We start from the raw sequence: 21,521 nt of genomic DNA, 5'->3' as shown, positions 1-21,521 counted from the left end.
TGAATCTTAACTACTCAGTTAATTCATATTACAAATATGCAATAATGTACGTCCCTCACCCGCGACTTAACCATCGTTAACTACAATCTCTGTCTCAATTCAACAAATTCCAATTCCTAATAAATCAAGTATATATTTGATTTTACACTTCATCATTGATGTAACCGAAACTTTTCAGATAACATCATTCGTACTTTGCGAAGTTCACAAGAATTTAACGAAAACCAACATCACATCTCAACAAATAACGAAGTATTGATTCATAATTTCAATATTATTGAAGAAATACTTATGTAACCTCTAAACCTTCAAGGAATTATTCAATTCTAGTTCCAACCATAAATCGAATGAGTTTAATTTAGTATTAACTCATTAAAATCTATGTTACATCTGAGGAGAATATATACATATATATTTTCATAAAGACTGTAATAAAATTCTTATGTATAAAATATTAATTGTGAAAATTTTTTAATGGGTAGGTAATACCCGAGAGATATATATAAATTCACAATTAATATGTTACATTCTTCGAATCAGATTAAGCAAATTATCAATTATACTTCCTACTTTCACAATAATATACATTCTTTCATAGAAATCAAAACAACCATACTCATTCAAACCCAATTATGTATTCTGATTTTAAAATCTCAGAATTCAATTCGAGATATAACCGGTACCATTACTTTTAGATTCCTACATCTTTCAAAGCTATACTTTGACTTCAAAAGTGTGTTAGAACATCAAATGTATACAAACGATTACAATCTATGTTCAAACCCTTCGAAAATCTCTGAAGACACTTCAAATAATGAGCAATCGAGATGATGATCCAACCACATATTACCCACAGTTATGTACTTAAAAAGCTCTCGAAACCAAAGTCATAATTCAACACATATCTGTGTCAGATCTTTTGGAATTTATTAGCAAAAATAACCTTGCAATTCCTTTGCAAAGTAGCAAATTATATCACAGCTCCAGCAAGACAACTTCGATTTTTTCATTCGGAGTAGCCTTATCATAATTTTGATATATGTGATTACCTTTTTGTTACCGGAGAACCTTTCATATTCCACCACATTAGCAATAAACTTACCAACAACTTCACTGATCTTGGGCATTCCGAAGAATCTTTATATTTATCGAAACCTCATCATTTACTCATCTGCCTCTTGTAACGAGAATTGTCATACGAATCATTGGGAGTTAGCAATCAGTATTTTGAAATCTCACAGCATGTTGACGCCAACAGTTATACATAACGTCTATTTCCAAGGCTTACATACTTCGAATGTGAAGTTTCTGAAAAACACTCTGAACCGCGAACTAGTTCTCGAAATGCTGATGAAGCAACAAAAACTGTAAACGACCTTAGCAGTAAAAAGTTTGATGATAAAGATTAGTGTATTAACAAAGCTCAGAAATAGAGAAGTTTTGGAACTGGAAAACGGATTGAGCAAAGTATGAAGGAGGCTGTGGACAAATCACAAAGACTGAACCTGCCTTCAAAGAATCCAAATGATTCAGTGTCTGCTGAAGTCATTAACGAATACCTTGCTCCTGACACTAAACCCTTACAGACAATATTCTTCATCATCCTCTGATATTAGAAATTCTAAGATATCATCGTATCTTTCATTATAAATATCCTCCATATTTCTGAAGATATTTCCATAACTATTCTTATCTAGAATCATTTATCTCTTTGCGCTATCTGTATTACATCAAAAAGGAAACTGTTTAGTTCCTATACTCTGTAAAAATTTGAGTTTAAAATATGAATGTTTTTGAAGTAGTGTTGGAAACTGAAGCATGAGTTAGTATAATATAATGACACTTGATCAGCGTGATTATATTACAGTAATTCATGCTGAGTTTCTAAATGGAACATGATGATTCACAGATCATAACATCATCATGTGCCATGTTATACGACTCTTGTATTCTATTTAACCTCTAAAATATCAAGAAAATATTTCTTGATGATTCGGCCTTTTCCAAGGTATTCTAGTAATTTGACAAGTCAAGATCGTGCCATCACAATTTCCTTCCTAGAACATTAACAATGTTCATTCCGAAAATCATGTTTGTGAATTCTGGACCATTACAAGCGGTGCTTAATCGCAAGAAGAAGAAACGAAAGGACAAAACTCCAAAATAGAAATTGGGGTATAAATTGCAGTAAATAAAAGAGAGCATTAACTGTGGATGACAATGATTATAGAAGATAGAAACAGAGACTTTGAAATATAAGGGAAGATATAAAGCCCAACGATAAACCAAAAATTATAAACCATATATATCGATGCATATAGCAATATAAAGACACGGGAGAACTAGAAACACTATAAACCCAAGAGTATAGTAGAAGTAAATAGATTCTTCCGGCGGTAGATGAAAAAGAAGAATGACCGATATGAAAGTTATAAGTATATCGAGAATCAGAACTGGATGGAGCATATTGATGAATACTTTAAAATATGAGTTGAGGGGGAAAGAATAGAAGGTGATGAAACATGACTAGGAACTTAGAAATCAACAGATTTAACTCACACAATGACGGAATAAGTGAATCAAACCCTCTAGTGAATAGGTTAAGCTTTTTGTGATTAATTTAGTCATACCACAACTAAATCAAATGTGATTAGATCAACACCTAGAGCTATTATTCACCACCTGGGTAATTTGGGTTGAGAGAGAATCGGAGGAGCTCACCAGATCTGAGTGTGTGTAACAAATGAGAGGCTTAACCTAAAAATGAAGAACATAAGACTTTATATACCCCTGCTGTTGACTCACCCGTACGATTCATCCATCACACATACGAGTTGGCTTCATCAGCCGTACGGGTGATCACTCACTCGTGTCTTCTCATTTAGGTTGTAATTGTGACTTAGCTCAGCATCAACCGTGCGTATGAGCCTGTCAGCCGTACGAGTGAGGCTTCGCTCGGAAGTCTGACTAAGTCTAACATAGTCAAACATCCACATCTCGTTCCTGCAGTTGCTGTAACCACATACAAACACGGATAGGATAATAACGAATGATCATGGTGGCCTGTAAACTGTTGTACCTGCAATGGACGTGGGTAGATGTCTAGAGACTTGCATAAAATGCATCAACAGAAGGTGTGAGTTGTAAGAAAAGGAAGAAGGTGAATTTATAAGAAAATCTCTGACAGAACAATTAAAATGGACGATCGCATTTAAAGCGGATCCTAATTCCTTTTGTTACCGGAGAATCAAATCTTATTACAAAGATTTTCTTCAAATCCCTTGAAATCTGGAAATCAATCATATCTACGTCAAATGATAAGATGAATCTACACTTACTCATTTCACTCTTCTATGTTAGCTTCATTCGTACTCTTCATATAAATGGATTGTTTATCCAAATTATTCGCTGATGATAAAACTCTAATTTTCAGCCTGTATGCATCATGAAAACATACTTATTATCATTCACGACCTTTCCACTCAAATTTTGGGACGAAATTTCTTTAACGGGTAGGTACTGTGACAACCCGGAAATTTTCAATCAAATTTAAACTTTATCTTTATATTATTCCGACACGATAAGCAAAGTTTGTTAAGTTAAATCTCAAGAATTTTAAATTGTGTTCATACATTCATTATAACCTCGACCAAATTCAGACGATTCACGAACTATTATATATAAATAAATATGTATATATATGTATATATATATATTATAACTTGAGAATATTAATAAAGTATTAAACGTATAATACTTTACATGATCGTATTTGTTTCAATATGTTTATCGATGGAATTAGAAGATAATATCAAATTGTTGATTTATCAGATACATTATGATATGATTACGGGTCTATGTTATGAGGTCCACTGTGATTTAAGAAATCTATTCTTTTTGACAACATTCGGAAAATGGTAAAGTGATTTATAAGTAAGAACGTGAAGTGTAAATAACTTAGATGTTGGATATCGACAAGTTAAGTAGCTCGACATTTTTCATTAAGATGATTTCATACGTTTATTTAACCTTTGAACTTTATCCCATGCTTCACCAACAAACTGTAATTTAAAAACTTGAAACCTATTATGAATATATATGATTCTACTTTTTTAAAACATTTTATGATATAACGATTTCCATTATTTTAACCTTTAAACAAAATGATTCTTAAAAATATATTTGGTTTTGGAAAACAAAATTATTATATTTATTTGATTTAGTTTCAAACGTACAAAAACGTTTTCAGTTTAAAAAGAACTTTATTATTAAAATGTATATAACTTTTATAAATATCTAGAACCACTTTTGACAACTCATTACTTAACCAGTATGATAAAGATAACGATATTTATATTTTATTTTATTAAATATATATAACGATTTAAATTATTATTATATATATTTATACGCGTATTATACGTACATAGTTTTATACTTTTACTATACTTAAACTTTACCTTTACTTTATTTTTATTTTACTTTAACTTTAATAATTCACTTTAATAATTCATACTTTAATAATTCATACTTTAATAATTCACTTTAATAATTCATACTTTAATAATTCACTTTAATAATTCATACTTCAATAATTCACTTTAATAATTCATACTTTAATAATTCACTTTAATAATTCAAAAATCTATTATAAATAGAATTCAATAGGTTTCATTATTTCATAGAAACTTGAAAATATTTTTCTCTAAACTCTCTCAATCGATTTACATATATATATTTACTCCGTATTATTTCAAGATATTATTAGTATACATAAAATATTACGTCAGAGTACTGTCCGAGTGATTTCGAAATTATTTTTTGAGTGGGATTGGATTAAGGAAATTATGGGTTATAGCTATGGAGGTGATTGGTATGGTTCATGGGTATGCTCGTGAGGTCAATATAGTGTTTATCAACTCCGTTGCGTCTACGTACCTTTCCTGCAATATTGAGTCTCAATATTGATACGTGAGTACTCATAATTTAACTTTTACATACTAATAGTGTATCCCTGACTAGTGCTCGAGTATATAGGATTATGCATGTTTGTACTTTTGATATTGCCTTTAGTTAGGTTATGTTGAATCCTGAATTAGTTATATATGCGACTGAGATAAGCTATAAGATATGCATGTCGTTGGAAAGCTAGCGAAAAATTAAGAACTTTTTATTAGATATCGAATGATTTCGATGAACGGATTTGAAGTTATAGTCCATCGAATTTTTGTATTATTATTAAAAATGATTATTATTATCGTCGTTATTATCGTCGTTCTAGTTTTATCTTATTATTATTATTATTATCTTTATCAATAAAAGGATTTATCATTAAAAATTGTTATTTTTTTTATTATTACTATCGTTATTATCATTAAAGTTATAATTAGTATTATTATTATTATCCAATTATTATTATTATTATTATTATTATTATTATTATTATTATTATTATTATTATTATTATTATTGGTATTATTATTATTATTATTATTATTATCATTATTAATATATATATCATTATTTAAAAATGGTTATTGTTATTGTTATTATTATTATTACTATATTATCATTAAGATAATTATTAGTATTATCGTTAATAATGTTATAGTAACTATCATTATTAATATTAGTGTAATTAAAACAAATATTTGTAACACCTAATTATTTTGATTACTATTATTATCATTATTACGAACACGATATAAAAGACGATTAAAAGCTATTAAACGAAATGATTAGGAAATAATGGGTAAGAGTATCATGATGAAATTAAAATATTATAAGATATTGATTTAGATAAAATTATCGTCCTTATTATTTTTATCATTACTATTATTATTAAAATTATCGTTAGTATTAAAACTATCATTTTAACAAAAATTATCATTTTAATAGAAATGTCATTGTTACTATAAAATATCATTATTATTATTATTTTAAATAGAATTATTATTTTAAAGATAATATTAAAAATTATCGTAAATATTAAAGTTATCATAATTAGAATTATCGTTTTATCATAATGTCATCTTAGTAATTATAAATATTGATATTTTTATAATAATAATTATTATTACAAAATAATACAACTTTTACTTACTATCATTATAGATATTATTTTATCAAATAAATATTTGATACAAACATATTTTACTACGTGTAATAACTTACTTTAATAATACGTATCATATTATCTTTATAATATTAAATGAACCCTATAAATTTTATTACTTAATATATATAAAAGTATATTTTATTATATAAATATAATATAAAATTTTATTTATTAATAAATAAATTATATTATTTACTCTAATAAATCTTTTAAAAATATTTAAAAATATAAAACGACGATATTTAAACTATATATTAATCATGTATAAATTTTTGGAAATTATTTTGAGTCAAATTTACTTTTGTTGACTTTTGCATATTAGTCTCGAGCATTAGGATTGTGGTACACTATGACTTGACCTAATTTGTTAGACAAATATTGACCAACACATAAATATATATAATTAATTTAGGTTCGTGAATCCAAGGCCAACCTTGCACTTGTTCAATGACGTTATATGTATTTTTACTACGAAATACAATATGGTGAGTTTCATTTGCTCCCCTTTTACTCTTTACATTTTTGGGGCTGAGAATACATGCAAATGCTTTATTAACTGTTTTACAATAATTTATATGCGTGAGTTATAGTCCCACTTTTAAAATCTAATATTTTTGGGATGAGAATACATGCAAGTTTTATAAATGATTTACAAAATAGACACAAGTACGTGAAACTACATTCTATGGTTGAATTATCGAAATCGAATATGCCCCTTTTTATTAAGTCTGGTAATCTAAGAATTAGGGAACAGACACCCTAATTGACGTGAATCCTAAAGATAGATCTATTGGGCCTAACAAACCCCATCCAAAGTACCGGATGCTTTAGTACTTCGAAATTATATCATGTCCGAAGGAGGATCCCGGAATGATAGGGGATATTCTTATATGTATCTAGTTAATGTCGGTTACCAGGTGTTCACCATATGAATGATTATTTTTTGTCTCTATGCATGGGACGTATATTTATGAGAACTGGAAATGAAATTCTTGTGGTCTATTAAAATGATGGAAATAAATGATTATGATAAACTAATGAACTCACCAACCTTTTGGTTGACACTTTAAAGCATGTTTATTCTCAGGTGTTAAAGAAATCTTCCGCTGTGCATTTGCTCATTTTAAAGATATTACTTGGAGTCTTTCATAGCATATTTCGAAGAACGTTGCATTCGAGTCATTGAGTTCATCAAAGATTATTATTAAATCAATTTATAGTTGGATAGTGGATATTATGAAATAGTATGCATGCCTGTCAATTTTTGATGTAAAGAAAGATTGTCTTTTAAAAACGAATGCAATGTTTGTAAAATGTATCATATAGAGGTCAAATACCTCGCAATGTAATCAACTATTGTGAATCGTTTATAATGTATATGAACGGGTCCTTTCATCGGGTGCCGATAAGAGTTTTGTATCCAAGGCCTTGACTCCATCCTTTTGCACTCCACCACTTCCACTAGATATTACTTACGCCATTGAAGTGGCCAACGGGAAACTATTAAGTGCCGACAAATTTTATCTGGGGTGTACGTTAAACTTATTGGGTAAGGATTTTGAAATTAACTTGATACCTATAGAACTAGGGAGCTTCGATGTAATAATTGGTATGGATTGGTTAGCCAAAACAAAATCTCACATTCTTTGTGATCTTAAAGCGATTCAAATTCCTATCGAGGATGGTGAACCCTTGATCATCTATGGCGATAAGAGTTGCACCGGACTCAACCTCGTCTCGTGCCTTAAAGTTGAAAAATATCTTTGTAAAGGTTGCTTTGCGATTCTAGCCCACGTTAAGAAAGTCGAGACCGATGAGAAGCATATAGATGATGTGCCAATTGTTAGCGACTTTTTCGATGTATTTCCCGAAGAATTGCCGGGTCTTCCACCTCATCGACTGATTGAATTCCAAATCGATCTTATTCTGGGAGCCGCACCCGTAGCACGTGCACCGTATAGACTTGCTTCATCCGAAATGCAAGAATTGCAAAGTCAAATTCAAGAACTACTTGACCGTGGTTTCATCCAACCTAGCCATTCACCATGGGGTGCTCCGATTTTATTCGTTAAGAAGAAAGATTGATCCCTATGAATGTGCATCGATTATCGTGAACAAAATAAATTGATGGTTAAGAACCGATATCCTCTTCCTCGCATCGATGACCTCTTTGATCAACTACAAGGATCTCGCGTAAATTCAAAAATTGATCTCCGCTCGGGTTATCATCAACTACGAGTTAAGGGGGAAGATGTCTCCAAAACTGCTTTTCGAACTCGTTATGGTAGTTATGAGTTTCTTGTAATGCCATTCGGGTTAACTAATGCACCAGCGGTGTTTATGGACCTTATGAACCGCGTGTGCAAACCGTATCTCGAAAAATTCGTTATTGTATTCATAGATGATATCTTGGTATATTCTAAAAGCGAAGAAGAACACGAACAACACCTCCAACTATTCTAAAAATTCGTTATTGTATCCTGTCATGGTGTACCCTTATCGATTATTTTCGACCGAGATGGCCATTTTATTTCTAGATTTTGGGGTGCCTTACAAGAAGCGTTGGGAACACGTTTAGACATGAGTACTGCATACCATCCGCAAACCGACGGACAAAGCGAACACACAATTCAAAACTTGGAAGACATGTTACGAGTTTGCGTTATCGATTTCAGAAAAGCTTGGGAAAAGCACTTGTTTCTAGCCGAATTCTCTTACAACAATAGTTATCACATGAGTATTAACGCCGCACCTTTCGAAGCTTTATATGGCCGTAAATGTTGTTCTCCTATTTGTTGGGCCGAAGTAGGTGACAAGCAAATCACCAGACCCGAACTCATCCACGAAACAACCGAGAAGATCGCTCAAATCCGAGAAAGGCTCAGGACGGCCCAAAGTCGTCAAAAGAGCTATACCGACATTAGACATAAGGATCTCGAATTCCAAGTGGGTGACCGCTTAATGTTAAAAGTCGCACCTTGGAAAGGTGTAATCCGTTTCGGAAAATGTGGGAAATTAAATCCGAGGTACATTGGTCCTTTTGAAATCTTGGAGCGTATTGGACCCGTTGCTTACCGTTTAGATCTTCCGACCCAATTGAGCTCCATTCATCCTACTTTCTATGTATCAAATTTGAAGAAGTATTTTGCCGAACCCGAACTCGTCATCCCTCTCGAGGAGCTTACTATTGATGACAAACTTCATTTCGTGAAGGAACCCGTTGAAATTGTGGATCACTCCGTCAAGACGCTAAAACAAAGTAAAATCCTGATTGTCAAAGTCCGTTGGAATGCCAAAAGAGGACCTGAGTTTACGTGGGAGAGACAAGATCAAATGAAAAGGAAGTACCCTCACTTATTCGTAGAAGTTGCAATGCAAGATCCCAAGGAAGAAACAACGACCGCTACATCTACTTAAATTTCGGGACGAAATTTCTTTTAAGGAGTAGGTAATGTAACAACCCGTCTTTTTCCGTTTACTTTTTGTTTAACTATTTTAAGTGCGTTATTTAATTATAACATCTCCTATAAAATTTGCGTATTTAAAATAATTCGTTTGGTTAATTCACGCACCCGAATTTAAACTCGAGGGACTAATGTTGTCAAGTGGGCAAAATAGTTAACTAGGTCAACTAGTCAACTAGGATCACCACCCTCCCATTTCTCCACTCACTTCCATTTCTTTTTCTTTTTCAATTTCTTTCAAGTATTACTTCCACTTTTATATCCTTTTCATCTTCAACAAAGATTCATCATCTACTCAAGATCTAGCAAGCCTCAACTCAAACAAATTGTACTTTTGGAATCCTCTCTTCATCCTCTACGTTTTGATACTAAATTCACTACTTAGGGTAAGGTTTCTAAAAATTTTAGATTTCTAGTTCTTGATGTTTTTGAATTAAAAGTGTGTTAGTTAGTGTCTATGGCTCGAGTCTAACATGAATATGTGATTTGTATGCTCGATCTTGTTATTTTGGTGTAACTAGCTTGAACTTGAAAAGTTACTAGTTTAATCTTGGATTTTGGTTGAGTAAGTGTTGTTAGATGTTAAAGTGCATGTATTAAATGTGTTACTAGCATCACTAGCTTCAATTTGGTATGTAGGTTGACTTAGAAAGACTCCAATAACATGATTGATGAGTTTATGATTTTTGGTTAGGGTTTGGTAGCCTTAAATGTAAATTTTGATGCATTAAATGCTTTGCGATATTGTTTGTAAGTGTTTAATAGTATTGTATGCATAATTACCTACGAAACGGCGTATTATATGTGTGTGTTAAGTTTTCGAATCATCAATTGCATTTATGAGCTTGAAACATTAAATGGTGAGCATTAAATGATCATTCGACGAGAATTCGGTTATCGTAAATGTTGGATTTGGTTGATGAAATGTGTTTAGTTGTATTCCTCGTTAAATTACCTTTCCAACGATATAAGATACGTGTTTTGAGTGTTTACGGTTCATAAATTGTGTTTGAATGAAGTTTGGTTCGAGTTGAACACTTGAAAACAGCCCAAAATTTCTGTCAGGCATACGGAGCGGCGCGTCGATTTTTGAGCGGAGCATCAAATGCCTACAAAGTGGCACCGAGACTTTACCTTGAAACGGAGCGGCGCGCCACGAATCTGAGCGGCGCGCCATTTGCCTGCTGTCCAAAAAGTCTCATTTTCGTTAAATTCTAACTATGCTACGCACATCCGATTAACATGTAACTTGTTCTAACATGCTCATATATGATTATATAACTCAGAAAAATTGTCCGAGACCCGACCCGAACGTGTTGACTTTTTCGTTGACTTTGACTTGACCAAAGTTGACTTTTATTCAAACTTAACCAATACTTTGTTTAATCGTTATAACCTCTCTCTTACACTTGTATCTTGTATGAAACTTGACAACGTGATTCACATGCTATATAATCGAGTCATAACGAGCCATAGGACTAACTGAACAACTTTGACCGACCGTGTTTACCGATATTGATAAAACCTATTTGATTAGGTCAAGACTAGCATTCGTCCTTGCACACGTTTACTTTGTGAAGTACCTTTATACTCGTGCACTCGAGGTGAGATCATAGTCCCACTTTTACTCTTTTATACTTATATATGGGATGAGAAAACATAAACGTTTCGTTTTACAAAGTGAACACAAGTACGAAAACAAACATTCTACGTATGAGTTAGAACAAAAAGCCTCAATTCAATTATCATTAGTTACACTTGTAGGGTGTAAGCGAGAACTTATGTTGTATGGCCATATGGGTTTGACAAACCCTCATTCGGACGGTTCGCTACCGTTATTCGGATGAAATATATTTTCGAGTATAAGTGTAGGTTCTAACACTATATTAATGGGGTACGTGAAAGTTAAGCCTTGATAATTGAGTGCTCGTGATAACAACAACAACTTTTAGAATGGTTTACTATTATTTCAACGTTATAAATCTTGTGGTTCAACTTACTTACTTACTCACTCACTAAACCTATGATTTCACCAACGTTTTCGTTGACAGATTTTCTATGTTTTTCTCAGGTCTTTGAATGCTAAGTGATACATGCTTCCGCACTCTATTTTGATACTTGCTTGGATGTCGAGTATACATGTATACATGAAGCGTCTTTTGACTTTACTTTAAATTGTGTCGCATAGGTTTCTTTTGTACTCTAAAACGTTGTAACATATTTAATCGTTGAACTACTTTGTAAACTTTGAAACATCTTTACATTTGAAATGAATGCGACATATTTTGGTCAAACGTTGTTTTAAAGACTTATGACCACGTAACAGGACCTAAGTGGACGGCGCCATCAATGACGATTTTGTCGGGTCGCCACAATTTATAACATTAAATATCCATGAACTTATAAGATATATAAGATATAAAAGTATTAATGGGTAAAAAGAAGAAAACGTGATTTGCTTTTGGGCAGTTAATCAGCTTGAGTTAGCCGTTCTGCCACTTTCCATATTGATGGGTAGAGTGCTCACATAGATTTTATATTATGCAGATGATGGAAATGTTAATCGCAAAAGGTACTCAAAGTTGTGTGTCAATGCGGAACACATTTTGTCACAGGTCAAATGGGTGTAAGCTCAAAGTCATCCATTGTTTATTCTCTTCATCACTTATTATGCATTGGTTTGCTATCAGGTGAGTGACATACGGTCCCTCCTTCTGTTGCAGTTCGGCATACATTGTCTAGTGAAGAATGCATAGGTTTGTTGTTATGCTTATAGTAATTATTTTGATTTTAAAGTTTTTAAAGCACTTATCCATCTATCGCATAAAGTTTCTTAGTGAAAACTATGTTAGAGGGCTATCTTTGAAAGCTCTATTATGTTTTAGATCATGAATAATGTAGAATGGAAATATATGTCAAGCCAAGTGAAACCAATTATTCAAACTTGTCATTCTGTGGGCAGAAGTGCCATGAGGTATTTTCAACTCTTATTTTGTTGATATTTTCACGGTTAATCATATTGTTGTAGTAATTCTGATTAATGGCTGGGGATCACAGTTACCTCTTAAAATTTCAGTTATACAGTAACTTTCAAAAGCTCTTTGGAATGAAGCATGAACAGTCGATTCTGATATATCAACAGTCGATTCTTCCGTTAAATATTCTTAACGTGTGCAATAAATTCTATGTTGGCTTTTGCCATGTCAGTCATGGATGAATGCTTTTTACCTTTCACTGATGGGAGAAGTGGGGCCAATTTAATCCGTAACGTAGTCTTCAATTTTCGGTAACTTGTGGGCCCATATTGGTGCGAAATTCAACTTATGTGCAAAATTTTGACTTTAAAGCTAATTTTACAATAATTAGAATAATATTGATGTTATTGATTTGGTTATACATTATAAGATACGATGGGCCACATTATTAAATTTGTTATTTATGTTTCATTTTAATCTATCAGACTATAAATTTATATTTCATAACTGTCCTGTAGATCAAATGTTAGCCAGTTAAATTATAGTAACTTCTTTGCTGTTATCGTGTGAAAAACTGTGTATTATGGAACTTTATTGGAAGCGAAGAATCAATGGAGTATATGTTGTTCAAGGAATCATTAAAACACAGGTAAAATTGATGTAATCAAACCAGATCGCCGAGCATTTGTTGTTTATCGGTACGTATAACGTATAAATATGAGCTATTTCTATAAAGTGGTCCTAGTCTATCTTTATAATGATGATAGAACCCTATAAGTTAAAAAGATTTCGACTTCTTTATCATTTTGTACATCGGGGTTTTGTTTTTGTTTTTTTAGGGGTACACTTTTTTATGTCCTCTTGAACCTTCTTGTTTCATTATTTGGTTAGTCCGAGCTTTGTGTATATTGAAAAGAAGTAAAGATCATTTAGCTGGGTTTATCAATTCATATAAGTTATAGTAGAAGCATTATATTCGTTATAAGTTTGTTTCTTCTATGATGATTATACAGGTTGTTACATTTGTCCTAATCCGGTGTTACAACCGGAGTTGATTTGCAGCTACTAGATTATGTTAAGTTCGTTGTGAAGAGAGTCTCAAGACTAGTTAAGTTTAACTTCCTTTATGCTGCTAGACAATAGAAGAAATAATAAAGGCAAAATTTGATGTTTTTTATTGGTGTTCATTTTATGAGAAGCTATTTCTATTAATCTCTCAATTTAATTTTTATACATGATATATTTCATTCGTTGTAATTGTACCAATTTTTTAGTTTTAGTTACATTGGATGTTTTCTGGAGGTTCCGTCCCCTTTATCCCCCCCCCTCCCCCCCCCCCCCCCCCCCCCCCCCCCCCAAAAAAAAAAACCTTGGTTAAGTTTCCATTTTATACAATTTTGAAACAAAGTTGATACCTACTTGTGAAATATTTTTTGCTACATTATTCAATTTTATTACATCAATATTGAATTTATATTTTTACTCATTTGAACTTTTAAAATGCTTTAATGTTTATTTTTTTTGTGAGATCGTGTTACATATCATTATTCAATAAATCCCGTGAAATCGCGGGTCTTTAGCTAGTAATAATAATAATAATAAATAAATCATTTAAAGTAATTAATAAAATAATTTACGCCATTGGTACCCGTAGTTTGTACACTTTTGCATGACAAAATGTAAACTTTTTTTCTTTTTACATGATTGATACATAGACTTTGTTTTTATATATATAAAATGATGAAATTATCCTTACATGCATTGCACATGTGAGGTGTTGGTACCAAACAAGTAAAATAAGCAAAGCCTTGGTACTAATCATGCAAAAAAAAAAGTTTAAGTTTTGTTATGCAAAAATGTACAAACCACAGGTACCAAAAGCGTAATTTTTTCTAAAAAAATTGATTGATGGGAGATGATAATTCCAACACCAATATTGCTTGTTCTACCATGATTTCAAATCTTTTTCCCAAAATATTCCTTAATAAATTAGAACAAAAAGTTTTAAAAATTTTGTATAAGCTTTTTATTAAGGGTATTATAGGAATTTTAAGTGGAACAAGTAATTTTCATTTTGTAAATATCAATTCCCTTGATTGCACTCTCCTTTTTCGAATGTTCGATTATTTCGAGGTTAGATTTTATGGATTTACGCTTTTCTGATATCTAATCAAAATCCGGGTCCATACGGTTTCAATTTCGTCACCAAAAGAGAGGGCCCGAAGTGGCTTGCTGTGTTCGTACCACACCTCATTGAAACCAACCATTATGTAGATAATAAGCAAACCCAATTTTGTGTCCGACACATATCATTCCCATAGTTATCTTTCAATCCATACTCTATTCCCAAAAATCTCTCAATTTTAGAATCAATCTTTAAACATTTTGCAGTTGATACACAAAAGATCGAACCTTTTTGATATTATACCCACCCACCAACTATTTGATAAAAGGTTTCACCTGAAACAATGACAACTGCTTCTTCTTTGAGTTTATCAACTCTTATTCAATCACAGATTAATGGGTTTGGTAAGGTTTTAAAACATTCTGTTTTTCAACCCACTTCAGTTTCTTATACAACAAGGTAATAATCCCTTTTATATTGATTCTCAATTTTAGTATGGTTGACTATTTAAATGTTTGTATACTTGTCTTGGGTTGAATTAAGCTATTGAGGATTTTATTGGTATTGTTTATCCTTTTACTCATATAAGTGCAATTATGTTTGTGTCTATGTTTACAAGTTACAGTTTATACTTACTTTATAATAATAATAAAGAGGACCCTGCTGTAAATTTATACTCAATATTCGATTGAATTAGGTTTTGTTGAGATAATTTAGCACCGAATGCTGAATCGCGTTTGTTTGTAAACTCTCAATGCAAATGATACTAAACGGTAAACAAAATGTGATGAACCATATAGATCATTTGGAGAGTTCATTCAGAATGATCGCAAACGGGTTATTGTTATTTAAAACCATGTGCAGTTAGAGCCTTTGAATAATTTAGATATGTAACCGTTGGGCTTAATCAATTTGTTTTATCAAACGCAACCTTAACTTCTAGATTGTGAATTGTGACTTTACTTACTAGATAGCAAACATTAGTCTTATTTGCCTTGTGTAATGCATTATAATTCAACTGTATATACCCATATCATATAATATAGTATCTTGAATTTCCAAATTTTTTAATCTAGGAGAGCTATTAGAACCGTCGTGAAAGCTTCTCGGGTTGATAAATTCTCAAAGAGTGATATCATTGTTTCCCCATCAATTCTTTCTGCAAACTTCGCGAAGTTAGGAGAACAGGTAGGATTCTTTTGTTCGTTAATCTTGTTATCAACGAAATAGTTTATCTATATGGTTTAAAACTTAATTTAGATGTTAATCCCCTCTATTTAGAAGACACTTATTATAGTTTTGAATGTATGTTCACTGATACTTGAAGCATATTGGTTTCGTCATCAAGTTATAGCTAGTTGTGCTAATTTATTCGTGTAGGTTAAGGCTGTAGAATTGGCAGGGTGCGATTGGATTCACGTTGATGTTATGGATGGACGTTTTGTACCTAATATTACAATCGGACCTCTTGTTGTGGATGCATTGAGGCCGGTTACAGATCTCCCGTTGGACGTGCATTTGGTATTTCTCGTCTAATGTTTGAAAGTTCTATTTTTAAATAAATGCTAAATATAAATATATAATATGTTATATAATAAGATAATGAAATATTGCAGATGATTGTTGAACCCGAGCAACGAGTGCCCGACTTTATAAAAGCTGGAGCAGACATAGTCAGTGTCCATTGTGAACAATCTTCAACTATACATTTACACCGTACTGTTAATCAAGTAAGAATTTTTTTTTTTTTTTTTTGTTATGCAGTTATTGATCGTTCCCAAAAGCTCTGTTGTAAAAACTAAAAAGGGCTGGGTAACTGGTCAAAAAGGGTAATTTAGATGGGTCGAGTCAAGTTCGGCTGACCCGTGTGGATTTTTTGCCCATCTCTTTTAGAGGTAGTGGTTAGAGTGTGAAATGTTATCATTAAACTTTATATTTTCATGTTTTGAATAAACTGGTATAACAGGTGCACTAGAAGTTTACATTGTGCTATTTGACCCATTCCCTTAAACTATTTTGTTTTTAGCTTACCCATTTGACCTGTTATGGATAAAAGAAAAACATAACTATCTCAATCCATTATCAAGTAAATGGTTCAAAATTGCCACAGTCAGTACTTGTATCCTTTTTCATTCAGATAAAAAGTCTTGGAGCCAAAGCTGGAGTGGTGCTAAACCCTGCTACACCATTATCGACAATAGAATACGTCCTCGATGGTAATTCATATAATTTCCATATAAAGAAATTGAATTAGATACTTAAAGCTTTTAGTTATTTTTTTAATTTGATATAATGTTAACATTCAAACATGAAACATAGTAATTGTTATATGACGGGTGGTGTATAATTTGTTACTCAACAGTGGTTGATCTGGTGTTGATTATGTCTGTGAATCCTGGATTTGGTGGTCAAAGTTTTATTGAGAGCCAAGTGAAGAAGATATCAGACTTGAGAAGAATGTGTGTTGAAAAGGTATTTGTCTTTTTTGTGTTCCAACTTGCAAAACTTTAAACTTGTTACATAGTTACATAACGGTACTTGTTATAAATTGGTTAACGACAGGGTGTGAACCCATGGATTGAAGTAGACGGTGGAGTTACTCCTGCCAATGCATATAAGGTATATCGGTCAAAGTCAAACTTAGTCAACATCCGAGTACTCTCCGAGTTGCCAATTACTCCCTAAAAAGTACCGATTGAGTACTCCTGAGCAGTGATTTTTTCAACTTTGACTAAGAGTGGAATGTTTTAAATGAGTAGAATGGATTGAAAAAGTTAAAAGTCGGCCAATTTATACAACCTCATAACATGTTTATATAGATCTGTTGAAATTACAATTGTTTTTGTTTCTATAACTAAATGTATTACAATTAAAAATATAAAATTGGATGAAAAAGTGTTTATGGGTCAAACCCAACCAGACTTAGATGTTTATGGATTCAGCCCAAACCTGCCTTTAGCCGTCACCCAACCCGGCCCACCTTCTACAAAGATTATCAATTGTTGAGTAAATTGTTAAATGTGCTGCTGGCAGGTTATAGAAGCTGGCGCAAATGCTTTGGTTGCTGGTTCTGCTGTTTTTGGAGCTAAAGATTATGCTGAAGGTAACTAAAATTCATAAACAAGAATGCAAATTCCTCTTTAATTGTTTCTTACCCTTTTTTCTATGTATGTTTAATACGGAGTAGCAATAAAGGGTATCAAAGCCAGCACAAGACCCGTAGCGGTTCATGCTTAAACTTTCCTGCTACGAAAGTGATTCAGCCTGCGTTATCTGTGTAAGAAACTTCTTAAAAGTTGAAAATTCGTACAGTATATCTTATATTAGAGTTTATTTTAGTCTGATGAAGCCAAACACTCAAAACCAATAATGAAAATTAACCTCTAATTAAACTTCTACAAAGACTTTAAATTAACAAGTAAATAACAAGAACTCCTTAAAATATTATTTCTTGGTAAAGATTGTAAGTTGTTCTTATGATTACAAACTTTGAATCTGCAGACAATAGGAGGAAATTGATGGCTGATACTTTTCTTTTGTATCTTGCTACTGTAACATTCATCGTTTGCTGTTGCTGAAAGATGTACAAATAAGGTCCATTTGTAAGTGACAAAAGGTACTTGTGTAGCATCGTCATATTGAAGCGTAAATAAGTTTGGTTCAATGTATCCTAGAATTTATTAGCAGCAAACATACAGGAATATGAAAAAAATATCAGTAATGTTTCAATCTTCATATTGAGACATCATTATATGATTCTAATAGCCCATTGTGGCTGTCTTCTTTTAAGTAGATGATAATTTTTTATTCAATATGTTTGAATGCCCAAAATTTCCCAAGTCATTTTATCTTTAAAATAATAATAAAATTGTTAACTTAATAATGGTATATTTATTATAGTATCAGTTCATGTAATAAACTAACTAATAAACTAATTAATAAACTAATGATTACACACAGGCTCTGGGAAATATTGATAGCAATAACAGTAATAACAATAATAACAGTAGTTTTCCTTACTTTTACTACAATTGTTTTGTTACAGTGTCTTATATATGATCTTTTAACCGGCTACAATAGATGATTTCCTTACTTTTACTACATGGTTGCAAACGGCGTTCGTTGCGATGGTCGTTGCGGCGTTTTGGTGACTAGCCCATCTCGACACGTCTCGGCGTCTAATAAGTCGGTCAATGGTTAAAAGTCGGGTCAAAAGCGGAATAAGTCAGGTCAACGCCTGTCAAAAGTAAAAAATTCGGTTAAGACAAGTCAAATCGATCAAAATTGACGTAGTTTAGTGTTACTTTTTTGTATTATATTAACAATAATAACGACTTTAGGTACAAACTGTTCAACGGAAGTTTTTGCATTTGAGCAATCACTAGATGAATGGATAGTTACCTTTCTCCTTTGTATATTTGCATGTTTTGTGTTGTAAAAAGGGTTAGGTAAAAGCAAGGTTGAAAAAGACGCGAGATGGGTTTGACACAGTCAGCACCTTAAATGGTCGAGACGGACGTCGACTTTTAAATTATATATATATATATATATATATATATATATATATATATATATATATACACTGCAAACTGGAGTATGTTGATGAAAGGTGAGAGTTAATGGGCCAGCTTGAAGTAAAGGATGAGAGTGATAGCGAGAATTAAGGCCAAAACAATGCAACCTAGGATCCATTTGTTCCTGTTCATTCTTCTTGCCATTTCACTTAGAACTTTTTTGCTCCTCCCAATATTATCGTCCACCCCATGGAGCTGCAAACAAACATCGTCTGTCAAATTTTGCACGATAAATCTAGTGCTTAGAGGATGCAAATATACAATTAGTGGTGGTAGTTTAGACCCATATACGTATGAATGGGTAGACGGATTCTAATTATGTTCATCTCTAACGGCTCATTGAATCGTCAAATTTGTATTTTTATGGCTTAAATCCTTTAATCCTTTTACTTGAAATATTAAGTTATCAATAAAATAAGCTTTATAATCATATTTCTCAAAAAAAAAAAAAAAATTATAAATAATTAGTGATATTGTTGACAACAATGATTTAACCTGTTCAAGACTGTACCAATGCTAGTTTTTACCCATTATTTAATCTGACCAACCCACCCATATTAACCTGACAAAATTATGCAGTTGGTCCCCAAAACTTTGTTAAATATAGCAAGTATGGGACTAAACTTTTTTTTCATATGAATGCCCCGGATGTTTGCACAAGTTACCTGGTTGGTCCTCGACACCGACGATCGTTAATCATATTCCGTTAAGTGCCCACATGTGCTATTGCCCCCGACATTTACACATTAATTTAACCTGACCAACCCGCCCATTTTATAACTTTCATATATGTTGCGTCCGGGGTCAAATTCTACTAGATACTATTACATTAAGATTAAGTTTTCTTATAACAATAACCACAAAATATTTACAGACACAAAATCAAACTGAAAGAAACTGAATCATACAGTAGTGTTTGCATGAAGGAGAGACTGGCGCTGCTGGTGTAGATCTTGAAGGATCGAAACACCGATCTCCTCTGTTTCAAACATTGTTCTTCTACTTTCTTTGACTCTGTCAGTTGACTTTTCTAATCTCTCGGTTGACATCATCAATCTTGCTCTCTGATCAGACGAAACCTGCATTGAATCTGACCTTCCCATTTCCAATAGCTCGTCTCGAGCAGTCACATTGGTTGATTGAAATCTTTTTGTTTCAGTTTTCAGATTACCGAGGTCGTTTTTATATCCACGTAATTTGGCAAGAAGCGTGGCTTTAATGCCAGCCGGCACTCTCCTAGCCTCAAGGTCCATTTTCCGCAACTATAAAGGGAATATTGCATTACTTTGATGTAAAAAGTATACAAAGCTGATTAAAGAAAGATAAAGATACAGCCATTGCCATTGCATAGATATGTAAGATACCAGAACATCTGCCTCGTCTAATCCTCCTGCTATTTCTGAAAGTTTCTGTTTCTTCTGCTCTGGATGCAAAATAAAATTTACGAAATTAAACAGTTGAAAACAAAACCAAGATGAGATTAAAGTATCAGTTGAAAACAAAAATAAAATAGACGAAATACTGCCAATATCGTCACTAAATGGGTTTCCTCCTAACGTGTGTGTGGGTGGCATATGATCGCGAAGGTGGTTAAGTCCCCTCTGGCTGATGCCAATATTGTCGTTCGGAAAAAAATAGACGAAATCCTTTTTACTTCTGTGCCTCAAATCCATAATTCTAAACCTACAATCTACATTCACATCCTCACTTTATTACATTTAGTTATTAATGTCGCTGCTAGATCAGTTGTACGGTCAACATCTTCATATTTATTGAACTGGCAACTTAAAATAATAATAATAATAATAATTAATAATTACATATAAGAATACATTATCTAAATGCAGTGAGCTGAAATAACAATAATGAAAATGTGAAAAATACTGTAACTCACCTCCATCAAGAACACCGGCAGGCGTACAAAATCGTGATAAATTAGCTGAAATCTCGCAGTATCGACGCTCATATCCTTCAAATACCTGACTCATGGCGCCTGTTTATTCAATCAGGATCAAATTTGATCGGATGAAAACTGATCATCAATTTGATTACGATCAGATAAAACTTGATTTAAAAAATGTCAAACGGTGATTAGAAATAGAACGAAAATTTCAAAATGATTGTTTGATTGTTAACGAAATAAACTTCTGACGAAAACGGTGTGATAGCGACCAGAGAATGGTTCTCACGCACGGACCTCCAACACAATAGAAGGTTAACATTTATGTAATTGCCCACCCTAAATATACTCCGTAGTTTCAAAAC

At 32.4% G+C, this 21,521-nt stretch overlaps 2 protein-coding genes across 2 annotated transcripts; one reads left to right on the top strand and one right to left on the bottom strand.

Annotated features, from left to right (window-relative positions):
• The first annotated feature begins 14,785 nt into the window (after nucleotides 1-14,785).
• Nucleotides 14,786-18,444, top strand: LOC139840101 (ribulose-5-phosphate-3-epimerase, chloroplastic-like). Its single transcript, XM_071830328.1, has 10 exons — nucleotides 14,786-15,141; nucleotides 15,759-15,870; nucleotides 16,063-16,203; nucleotides 16,299-16,412; nucleotides 16,820-16,898; nucleotides 17,045-17,154; nucleotides 17,245-17,301; nucleotides 17,716-17,785; nucleotides 17,870-17,959; nucleotides 18,184-18,444. Exons 1-9 carry the CDS (start codon nucleotides 15,026-15,028, stop codon nucleotides 17,917-17,919), a joined length of 849 nt encoding a protein of 282 aa, XP_071686429.1. The 5' UTR covers nucleotides 14,786-15,025; the 3' UTR covers nucleotides 17,920-17,959; nucleotides 18,184-18,444.
• Nucleotides 18,445-19,298: 854 nt separating this feature from the next.
• Nucleotides 19,299-21,289, bottom strand: LOC139843447 (vesicle transport v-SNARE 11-like). The gene is made up of 4 exons (XM_071833523.1): nucleotides 21,151-21,289; nucleotides 20,621-20,679; nucleotides 20,165-20,518; nucleotides 19,299-19,451 (listed from the first exon to the last, which is right to left on the bottom strand). The coding sequence occupies exons 1-4, from the start codon at nucleotides 21,242-21,244 to the stop codon at nucleotides 19,299-19,301; spliced, it is 660 nt and encodes a 219-aa protein (XP_071689624.1). The 5' UTR covers nucleotides 21,245-21,289.
• Between the last annotated feature and the right edge of the window lie 232 nt (nucleotides 21,290-21,521).

Source organism: Rutidosis leptorrhynchoides, chromosome 4 (assembly GCF_046630445.1).
Source record: "Rutidosis leptorrhynchoides isolate AG116_Rl617_1_P2 chromosome 4, CSIRO_AGI_Rlap_v1, whole genome shotgun sequence".
Classification (NCBI taxonomy): Eukaryota; Viridiplantae; Streptophyta; class Magnoliopsida; order Asterales; family Asteraceae; genus Rutidosis; species Rutidosis leptorrhynchoides.
Note: the sequence above shows the minus strand (reverse complement) of the source record. Positions and strands in the feature narration are given on the sequence as shown.

Bases quoted from the DNA above. Each gene is read 5' to 3' on its own strand.
- LOC139840101 (XM_071830328.1), top strand. From the start codon at position 15,026: ATGACAACTGCTTCTTCTTTGAGTTTATCAACTCTTATTCAATCACAG. The intron at 15,871-16,062 runs GTAGGATTCTTT...TTATTCGTGTAG, and splicing joins TCGCGAAGTTAGGAGAACAG to GTTAAGGCTGTAGAATTGGC. The intron at 17,786-17,869 runs GTAACTAAAATT...AATACGGAGTAG, and splicing joins AGCTAAAGATTATGCTGAAG to CAATAAAGGGTATCAAAGCC.
- LOC139843447 (XM_071833523.1), bottom strand. From the start codon at position 21,244: ATGAGTCAGGTATTTGAAGGATATGAGCGTCGATACTGCGAGATTTCA. The intron at 20,680-21,150 runs GTGAGTTACAGT...TTTTGCATCCAG, and splicing joins TGCCGGTGTTCTTGATGGAG to AGCAGAAGAAACAGAAACTT. The intron at 19,452-20,164 runs GTATGATTCAGT...GTTTGTTTGCAG, and splicing joins TCCTTCATGCAAACACTACT to CTCCATGGGGTGGACGATAA.